Source organism: Siniperca chuatsi, linkage group LG14, assembly GCF_020085105.1.
Source record: "Siniperca chuatsi isolate FFG_IHB_CAS linkage group LG14, ASM2008510v1, whole genome shotgun sequence".
Classification (NCBI taxonomy): Eukaryota; Metazoa; Chordata; class Actinopteri; order Centrarchiformes; family Sinipercidae; genus Siniperca; species Siniperca chuatsi.
In genome coordinates, this window is record NC_058055.1 from 10325274 (window position 1) to 10336784 (window position 11511).

General features: G+C 35.8%; 1 protein-coding gene across 1 annotated transcript; it reads left to right on the forward strand.

Moving 5' to 3' along the window:
- Positions 1–8688: 8688 nt before the first annotated feature.
- On the forward strand, positions 8689–10411 carry epd (ependymin). Its single transcript, XM_044223672.1, has 6 exons — positions 8689–8848; positions 9055–9086; positions 9211–9348; positions 9439–9625; positions 9732–9813; positions 9955–10411. Exons 1-6 carry the CDS (start codon positions 8710–8712, stop codon positions 10079–10081), a joined length of 705 nt encoding a protein of 234 aa, XP_044079607.1. The 5' UTR covers positions 8689–8709; the 3' UTR covers positions 10082–10411.
- The last annotated feature ends 1100 nt before the right edge of the window (positions 10412–11511 follow it).

Consider the following 11511-nt stretch of genomic DNA (forward strand, 5'->3'; position numbering starts at 1 on the left):
TATGCACTGCCTTAAACACACTGTGCACTCAGTGCATCTGTCTCTACAGTTGCCTGCTGTGTTTTGTTTTGTTTTTTTACATATGTTCACATGGTGATAAAGTAAATAATTCCAAAAATTTGTTCTAAATTAATATATATAGATATAAATTAATAATTCAATTCAGATGCTGTCAAACCATCAAACTCATGTCTAAAGTATCTATATTTTTAAGATGGCCTTACCTTGGAGGACCAGTGAACGCCACTGTGAAGATACCTTCATGCTGTAGTGAGGCTCATGTACTTTTTATATATGTGTCGTGTTCTTGCTTTCGGTTTCTTATAAATCTGGAGTTTTTTGTCTTTTTTCCTGTTATGTTCTCAGCATGCTGTGGTCACCAATATGATTCAGGCAGAAGTGACTAAGCTGTTTAGTAAGAAACCTAATATAGCAGTAGGATTTGCCCCTTTAGCAGATCTCAGTCAAACTACAAAGGAAATGCATTTCTTTAGTTTTTGTTTTTTTTTGGTATCAGGCAAGTGGGGATATTCATATCGTGTGATTATGCCTCTGTGGCTTAACAGAGTACAGAGTATGGTTGTGTACTAAAGATGCATCACCTTTTTACCAGGATATTTACATTTATTTATAAGTTAAATGTCACACATACAAGCTGACAGACAGATAAGGAAAGAAAGCAAATGGGAATCTCAGTGAACTATATGTCATTTTTATTATTGCTCTGCCTGCTCATATCCTGTTTTAATAACTTCTTTACCTTTATATTCTTTTTAAAGTTAACATTCTCTGGTACAATTACATAAATGTGTATTAATGTGAACTGTCCCTATTAAAATAAACAATTAATAAATAAACTACTTTATTTCTTTGTTTCATCACATGGTCATTTAATTATGACGTGAAAGTAGCAAGTACAAAACTACTAAAATCTGAAACTTTGGCAGTGAAGTTCAGTCTTGACTGTGCATTTTAAGGGAATATTTCAGCAGTCTCATGATGTATGAGTAATGGCACAGTTTCACTGAATCTTACAAAAAACAGAGAAAAACATGCAAATAAGGCCCTTATGATGTGACTGTTATTTTCATTGACTATCATTATTAGAAATTAGTGTTTCATCAAATTCCCTGATATCAGGGCAATTTCTATTTCTCTATATTTTACCATTTACATGTATTTTATTCCATCACCTTTCTCTGGCTTCCCAGTATGTTATATGAGCATAAAACTAGAGGGGACAGAGCCTGTATCATCCTAATAGATACTTTTATTGCAGTCTTCATCCTGATTTTGTCTGAATCTTTTTATTTCTGGTATTGCATTCACTGAAGTTGTTTCTTATATCTTTATTTACCAATAAGTTTTTCTATTCATTTTTATTATTGTTGGTTTTTAATGTGCTGCCTTATGTGAATCACTTTGTAACATGTTTGTTAAAAAGTTATCTTTAAATAAAGATGATGATAATAATATTATTATCTTCATTATTCATATTATTGTTTATATTATTATTATTTGTGTCATATGTATATATGTGTTTCTCTGGGTCTGGGGCATCTCTGCTGCCATGCAAAGTCATCGTTATTAAGGAAATCATGAAGAAAAAACCATGTCAACTTCTGCATGCCATTTACAGAACATTTGACTGCAGATTTCTGTATGGCAGTCAGTCACATCTCTAGGCAGACCCTTTAAATGATACGTTTTTTATTTAGTCTGATCCTGCAGTTAACCTACTGTAACTCGCAATACATCTATAACCCACTTCATTCAATTAACCTACAGCACATGTTACTTTTTCCTCATAGTGTTATCATTGATACAGTATTCTTGTTTATGTAAGAATCAGTGAATAAAAATGTATTGCCCCAAAGTATCATGTATATTTGAAGTGTTTGATCCAGGTTCTTTTGAACATCCTAGCCATGAAAGAGCAACTGAATGCCACACGTGTATAGGGGTTTCTTGTATGTTATTACTTTAAATCTAATTTAATCACTTTAATCATTTTAAACAACTTTAAAGATTTAATTCTGCTGATTACTGTACTCTACTGAGGCATCACTGCTGCCATGCGAAGTCATCGTTATTAAGGAAATCATGAAGAAAAAACCATGTCAACTTCTGCATGCCATTTACAGAACATTTGACTCTAGATTTCCATATGGCCTTCAGTCACATCTCTAGGCAGACCCTTTAAATGTTTTTTATTTAATCTGATCCTGCCATGTTCTTTCAAAGTATTCTTGGTCTCTCTTCCAGAAAATTGCACAACCATGAAGGTGTTGATAATTCTTTGGAGGTAAATTCCCAACCAGAGATAAATCCAATGTGTACAATATGGGAAGTCACCCAACATTCAAAGGGATAAACACTGGGGGATATTCTGTCGTGATTAAAGCTTTCATTTATTGATCAGTGAACGTGAAAGAAATATGGTTGAAAATGTGTACAGTACCAGTGCAGGTGTGTCTATTTATCTGCTCTAAGTTTATTTAGTGTGCAAAATCCAGGGCTGCTGATCCTCTTTAACGATGCTGCATTAAACAATAAGAGGGCAGAGCAACAACCTTTGAATGTTCTGGTCTTTTACTTCATTCAGTTTCTAGTTGTGTTGTATACTTTCCACTCCTTAGATGTCATAGATTTAAGTGATCTACCATTAGAATTTATGGCCTGATTGTCACTGGGGTCATTTTAGGCTGCACTTGTGCAGACTTGTTTGATTCAACCCTGATTAGATGCAAAAAATCCTCTTCTTTGAACAGTTTCTTCTTACACCCATACCTGTTCTCCTCCAACTGAGCCAGTGTCCATAGAGTAAAGGGCATGTATATTCTCTGAGGATGATTGCATTAGGATCAGGGTGCAAAAAGAGTAGTGTTATTTCTCGGAATTGAACAGGTGTGACAAAAAATACATATCTCATAGTGGTGTCAAGAAAAGTGAAAGAAAATGACAGGGCAAAGACGAGATCTTTTTGTAAAATTTCCTCTGAGATATGCCCTGTGCAATTAGTTTCAAAATATCAAAAAATCTGAATAAAATTCCTCTTCACTAGAAACACTTAACAAGTGGTAGTTTCAACTGACCTCTTTGTGGTGCAGCAGTTTCACTTTGGCATAACAGTGTTGGGTTTTGCTTGACAGCAGGGGCATCTAGATAGTTTCTTTGTACTGAACTTATCACAGCTGAGGCCATAGGTTGTCACTGTTACTGTAATTGTTCAGCATTGTCCAAAGCTCACTCTGTCTGCAGACCTATAAGAGAGAATGTTCTGTCTCTGATTTACAATTTATTACTTTCACATTGCATTTAACCTACTGTAACTCCCAATATATCTATGACCCAATTCATTCAATTAAAAAAGGAGGGGAGTAATTATTCCAGAATAATTGGAACTTGAGAATAGGAGTACAAAGCAGTTATGTAATAGTTTTGATTAATGTGCTGGTTCAAATTGTATCTTTCTAGTAGAGTTCAGACATGTGGGTTCAGATCAAGTTCCCAGATGGTTGATAAAGGTGTCCCACAAGGATCACTATTAGGCCCCCTGTTACTTACTCCATACCAAATATTTATTTTCCAACTGAACATTGCATTGCCCATTTCTGTGCTGACGATACTTTATTTTTATAAATCTTTATTAAGTTTCAACAAGTTCAATACAAAATTACAAAAACAAAAGCACAACATAAATACTTTAATACATATCATACATGAATATTATACATAATATAAAGTGATAAAAGTGTTTGCTAATACGAGGAGCCAAGCAATAAAGTGCACAGAGAGATAAGATCTTAAAAGTCCAGTATGTTCCAGGGAAGTAATAGTCTTTTATCAATAGTTCTCCTCTGGAGGAGGTCAGCCAGTACGTGTTTCACAACCATGTCGCTGTCAATGACATAGCACATCTGGTTTTCCAAAGTTTCACACACACAATGCAGATAATGAGCTGAAACTGTTATTTTTGTTTTGGAGGCAATTTCTCTTGAAGGAGTCCATACATGACTAAATTGTAGCTGATATCAAAAGAGAGACCAAGTCCTTTCAAGATGGTCCAGACCTCTTGAGCGCTGTAGCAGTCTATCAAGAGGTGCTGTTGTGTCTCATCGTCGTTACAATAAATTATTGGACAGTCTTTGATTGTAACATAACAACTCCAAGAAACCACAGCTCTCACAGGGAGTCTGCCAACAGAGATGAGCCACCGGACATCACGAATACTCTCTGATAGGTTTTTACTCTTTAATATTTTTAACACTTCTGTACCTTCACCATCGCCTACATTTTTACATTTAATTAACCCACCATATTAAACACCATTATAATCGTTAATTTTTTTTAAAAATTATTTTGCTAGTAAAATCACACCAGTTTATCTGTAAGTGCCAGTATTGTGAAATAAAATCACTATAAGTGAGTTTGTGATAGGAGACACGTCTGTCTGCGTCGTCTCTTCGGCCACTGTGAGCGATCTCCGACCCAAGATGGTATGCTGACAATACCATCTTGCATCTTGTATGCCACTGCAAAACAGGCTTCCTACAGCTTACAGTCTGCTTTTGATGACCTCCAGACTTCTTTAATTAATGGAAAGCTTTTTTAAACTCCAAGAAGACAACATGTGTGCATTTCACAAGAGCACAAACCTTTGATGCGCCTATTCCGATCCATGCTCTCGATGGAAATCTAATCAATACAGATTTAGGAATTTGATTAGACAGGAGATTGTCCAGTAAAACTCACATTAAACCCCTCACAAGAACTAAAAAATCAAATTGGATTCTTATACAGTAACAGAGCTTGTTTGTCCTTTCATAGCAGAAAAAACATTATTACTGTGAGTCATGTGAAAAAGTCGAATGGTCATCACTGACATCCAGAAGGCATCAGCATACTTGTGTTCTCATTTATAAGGTCTTGCTATCAAAGTTGCCAAGATATTTTACACCCCTTTTTAGCTTTAAAAGTTCCTTGTACCAACTCTGAAATGGAGAAAAACTGGTTTCCAGTACTAAGCACCTCACTATTGGAATGAACAGCAGTACAAACTAGTCCTCTGAAGGACTTTAAAGTTCTGCTGTATTTTGATTATATTTCTGAATGTTTTAATTAGTGTGTATGTGTGTGTGTGCATGTGTGATGACTGCTTTGTGTGACTTAATTATCTTTTTGTGATGTTGTTTATGTCATTTGTTTTCAGGTTTCTGACATAAATAAAGTTTAACTAACAGATTATGTTTTGGTTGATAATATGATGCTGCCATTATTAGTCATTAAAGGTACAAAAAAGACACTTCTAAAATACATACAGTAGGCCACTTCTATACTATACATACTTTACATGAGGAAATAAGAACTTCACAGTTAGTAAACAAGCTGACCTCTCAGAAAAAGAAAATGCTTAGCTCTTCTTGAACTGTCATGATGTGGTCAGTAGAAGGGGAAGGGGAGCATAAGGAGAAGGGCTTCCCTCATTTTCATAACCTCCTCCCCCATATTCCCTTCATACAGTAATGTTAAATTTCCCTTGTGACATGCACAATTTACTCTCAGTCTATTTTCGGTCTCATTCATTTGTGGTTTAGGCATCCCTTTTAGTTTTGTTATGCATTTCCTTCCCATTTTGAGACTTCTTCAATTAAAAGGATCTAATGCTTCACAGAAGCCCAGTTCTCTTATTCAGATTATGGTAAATGAAGTATGTCTTAATCACGTGTTTGGGACTAAAACGGTTCTGAGCCATTTACTGTAGATATTTTCCTATACAGGTATTTAAAGGGCTATACTGTAATTTTAAAAAGTCTAAAAAGTACAAACAACAATGTTTAGTTTTTTTTTCAGAGAAGTTGTTTTGACACTTCACAGTAGGAAAACCACAGGTGTAAGTAATACATTTATAGCTGAATTATTTTTTTCTCAGGGTCACTGGGACACTTGAATAGAACTGAGCCATCATTAATGTTATTGGTAGTACCTATGCTTTTCCTACTATGACAAGTAAAACATATCTGCTGTTATCAAGGGGCTGTTAAGCAATAATTGTTAGTCTCTTGGCAATGCAATGTCAATAAAACCTTAAAAAATTTAAAATCCTACTGCTGATTAATAATGCATAACAAATATAGTAAATATTTAGGAAAGGTTTCGATTCTAAATCACAACATTTATTCCTTGGGTGTGTTTACTTGTTCACAGAAGTCAAATCAACTGATTTAAAAATAACACACGTTGAACAACTTGCTTTCACAGATGGGTGAAATGATTGGAGTGAAAAATAAATGACTGATTGAACAGGTGAATGTAAAAAATCTATGAAAATCATGTTGCACAGAAATCCCATTAAAAAGCATATAAACAATCACACTCGGGAGTATGATGATTAATGGTTAAGACACATACCATATAACTGCAAAGTCCCCGGTTCTATATGGAAGATCTAAAGTTTGGAAGTTTAATTCCAGTTCTCTCTCCCAGCATTTCCTGTCTGAAACTCTACTCTCCAAACTACAGATCACTCAGCTTTTGAAGAAACCAGTGCCACTAATGTACAGCAACATTTAAGGATCTGAATGTACTGCAATCACACAACAAACACACACGTGTGCTAAAAAAAAACAACAACTTTTATTCCATTTTGTATACGCGGATTAATGCTATGTTTAGATTTCAAATTAAAATATCATATTCAGAAAGACAAATTCAGTGCACTGGACTTTGACGTTGAACTTTGATTTGTTACAAAGTTGCAACATGTATATAAATGCAGCCTTTTTCCAATGAAGAACCTGCTCACTGGCTTAATATCGACCAAAGAATGCAAACTACGGATAGATAAAAATGATATACATATTATTTGTTTTTGGCAAGATAGAATAAGTTATAGACCGTGGTAACATCAGAGGTGATGGCAGGCCAACAGAGTTGCAGCACACATGAGATAAACAAGTTACTGCTGTTTCTCACCTGTCTGTACACCGACTTGTTTGCTTGAAAGCACTGACACAACAGGGACATTCTGATGTGCAGAAGAACAAAAGACAGCTGCACAAAGCGTAGTTGTGACAACAACACATTTCTGTCCTGGCTCATGCAGTTGACCTGGTATAAACACCCCAGGCTTTCTATTTAGTTTGGATCACTTTTATAAAAGAAAGGGTAAGGGTTTTTTTAGGAGGCCGGCCTAATTCACTGCTGGCCAAGACTCCTCAGCCTATACTGGGGTTTTTAAAATGTGTTAGTTCACTATTACATTGTGAGACATTATGCATACACGTGACTGTTTTTCTTCATTATCTATGTCTATTGTATTTTTGAATACCAAGGGTAACAATGTCTTAAACACAAAGTATTGCCTCTCTGTAGTAAGTTATTTGCATAGCAAATAAATACATTTTATGGAGTCATTAATTTTTTGTACACACACACACAGAGTTGTGTAAGAACTATAACATTACAGTTATGGGAAACAACCTGGTGGGGTTTGCATTTGGATAGTTTAGCTTCAAACATTGATTTTAAAAAAACTGGAGAATTTGAGAATACTAGTTGCAGAGAGGTGAAGAACTCTCCTCAGTTTCCTCTCTTGCGTATAATGGCTCCTAGTCACCATTATTTGGATCACTTTGTGTCTTTTCTGTGATCACATATCAGTTAGATTAGCTCGCATTAGCCAGAGAGCTGCTTGGCCGTCGTAGCTAAGACGGCACGTCAGGAAGAGATGAGAGTGGATAGGAATCACCAGATTCGGAAACATCTGTAGTTGCGTTTGTAGTTCGGAAGTATACAACTGCGCGTGTCAGCTATGCGATAGATGTTTCTAGCTCCTTCTGGGTGACTGTGGATATCAAATTTAATACTTCACTGTAGTTTCATATTTTTTAAGATCACATATAAATACATTTAAGAGGCAAAATCATGCAGGAAGGTCTCAGTTGACAGATGGCACAGGTAGAGAGACCATTTATTGAGACAACACATCAAATCAAGGTTGATGGGATTTGGGAGTTGACTACTTCTGACAAAAAAGAAAATGACATCCAATGAAATAAAATGTTCATTGTAAAATAAACACCTCACACATTCAAATTTAAATGAAATCTAAAGGCCCATTCTGGTGTCTGGAGGGGATCTTTAAGGATTTGTAGAGACCTGCATCAATACCAGCTACAACTACATATCTTTAAGTAAGGAGGAAGTATTGTGTAGAACCTAAGGTTACAGGAAATGTGGCTCCACTGCCATTATGGAACAGAAAGTTCAAAGAAAGGTTTCAGTTTCTGACGGACAAAGGATGAATCCATTTTTTGCAATCTTAGCTATAGGTCTACAGTGTGTACCTCTTAACCATATCATCATTGTATTTTATTGTAGAGCTCTATTTCCATCATGTGAGCCTTGATTATCCTCCATAATCATTCCCACTTGACCTCCTGTTTACATATGGCACTCTGAAAGGCAATTTTGGGACAGGCAGAGATAAACATTGCTCAAAAACATCTGAGGACAGCTGCACAATCCCAAAAGAAAAGATAGCCTAAGATAATTATTTTATTGGGTCACCACCAGCCGGGACAGGGGCTAATTTGTTTAGACAGCTTGATGTTTGAAGTCTAAGGTCCCGGGTCTTTTTACGCAATACTTAATGTGTGCACTGGCCTTTATCCCTATAAAAGCAGCAGTAACTTCACTGAAAGGTAGATGCGCTTAGGGTTGTTTTTGCCATCTCGAACTTTATTTTGTGACTCCCTCTCGATCAGGAAAATGTATGCAGCTGTTATGCTCTTCGTCTTCATGTGCTTGACTGCCACCACCCATGCAGATCACCATCAGCCTTGTCGTAAGAATTTGTAGTTCCATCATTTTGGTTCTTTTTGTTATTTGATTTTGAGTTGTCTGTGTGTTAGGCAGCTTTTGAGGATCACTTAATTTCCTATTTGCGTCAACAGTAAACTCTGTGGACTCTATGGTTGAATTAGCTGAAAAGGTGTCTATTTTCTTATCAGCATGTGTAAGACCCATCTAACTGACATTGTTGTCTTTCAGATGCACCCAATATGACTGGATTCATGACTGTGGTGAGTGTTTTTAAAATTTGTCTTTCAAGACCAATAGTTCCTCTAGTACTTTTTATAGCATTTTAAAATATAGCATTAAACCCTAACTCTTTCACTCTGAATGTATGTTGTTGAATGAAACCAGATGTCCCTAAAGGGTGAAGTGAAAGCATTTGGTGCGTTCACTTACGATTCAATGGGCAAGAAACTACGGTTCAGATCAAACGAGAGCCAACCCACAAACACCTCCCTAGGTTTGGATCTGCTGATGTTTTTTGATGATGTAAGTGATTTCTTTCTTTTAAAACAATCTCACTGTTCACTTGATGCTGTTTTGCGCCTTGACATCTGAATCTGTATCTGCATCTGGCAGGGGATTTTCTACGAGATTGACAGCAAAAACCAGAGCTGTGAGAAAAAAACACTGCAATGCACCCAGCACCCTCTAGATATTCCCGATGATGCAACGTTTTCATCTACGGCAAACACTGGGAGTCCATTCATTGAAGGGGAGGGATTAAAAGTCACCATATGGACAGGATCAATGCCAGACACGAAAGGTGAGGGAGATGCTATAAAATAACACATGTACCTTTTTAGTGACAGAGTTGCAAAGTTGTGGTGACATTCATTGACTTGAATGTTTTCCGTCTTTCTCTTTTTCAGGCCATTACTCCATGTCTGTAACCACGAAATGTTTGCCTGTCACCACGTTCTACTTCTTTGAGTCCGCAACATTCTTATTCAGGTTGGTGAATTGTTTTTAAATGCTTGGGCCAATTAACACCCCAGGGATATTTATGCAACTTTCTAGTATCTGTTGGCTGTGCAGGCTATAGCGAATGTCCTTGAAATATCTCCATGTAATTTTTGTGTCACTTTCTCACAGCAACACGGACATTGAACTCGAGATCAAAGATCCTGATCTCCTTGTGGTGCCTTCCTTTTGTGTGGGACAGCCTTTGGAGGAGACACCTGAAGGGACAATAAATAGTTTCCTCAACGAGTTCATGTAGATGAAACCTCGCCAGCAGAAAATCAAACCCCTATCCAAGTGTGGCCTGCCAGAATTTTAGACTTTTCTCTCCTTTTCATGTGTGACTCGAGTTTTTCGCGTGACACTGCACTACATCACATCTGTTTCCATCCCATCTTCCACTCCCCTATGAAGATTTGGCTTTGAATGGATCATACTGTATACATACATGCATTTTGATATAAAGGAAAGAGATATGACATGGATTATAGAATTAGTCATAATTACTAACAGTTGGTGGCTTTTTAAGTTGGTACTGCTTACAAAACCTGTAAGATATGATTAATGGAACAATAAAATGTCAAAGCTGTCAAAGGTGTGAAGAGAAGTTTTTTCATCCAAGATTATTTCTTTATTAAGTGTTTTGACTTGACTTCTTTTACTACACACAACTTAATTATGTTCTGCCCAGAGATCCAGTTGCAATTAGTTTTTGGTAATTTCAACACAATTTTTGGAATATGCAACTCGTAAACACAATATCAGCTAAACAAAGTTTTTAAACTGAACTTTAAGAACTGACCGTCAGTCTAACAACAGTGTTAATAAAAGAATGAATATTATTATCAATATGTATGAATTTATATCAGTGTGATTATTACAAATACCAACATGAACATATTAGTAATAGACGTATTAATAAGAGTTTTCTGGTCTGAAGGCCAGTCTATGTTGTATGTTCATACCAGCATCAAGGCAGTCCTGATAACACGCTACCCAGAACTAAACAACCAAAATGTAGCACTAAAAAAATGAATAGGTAATGCCTCTCCTTTTTTGTCCAATCAGAAGCAGCTGCTAGGCAAAAAAAGTCCCCAAAAGGAACATAAAATAACGGCAATAAAACATTTTACATGTGAAAAGACAGAGCTTAATTTCTTGTATTTGTCTGCTTTGTCTGTGTATGTAACCATTGTAAGAAATATATTCAGTTCAGTTCAGTAAAGATTAGTAAAGATTTCTCCTCCTGGCAGCTTTATATATATATATATATATAAAGCTGCCAGGAGGAGCTATATATTATATATATATATATATATATATATATATATATATATATATATATATATATATATATATATATTTCTTTGAAGAGAGAAAATCATATGTCCGACTTTTAGCTTGTTCTGAGTCATTTGTGCTGAAACAGGACACCGTGCATTTGGGTTTAAGACCACTTATTAGGTGCTGAATAAAATATGATGTGAGCTTTATTTGTTTGTATCAAAAGGTAACGTAAATGATTTCATTTTGCATCCAGGTTTATCAAACTGAGTTTTGAAGATGTAAATTAGTATGTATCATATTATCATATATGGATGCTAGTTAACAAAAATAATGTTTTATGTATACTTTTGTTCTCATTGTGATAGTTTATCCACATATTACAATACTTCATAGGAGTACACA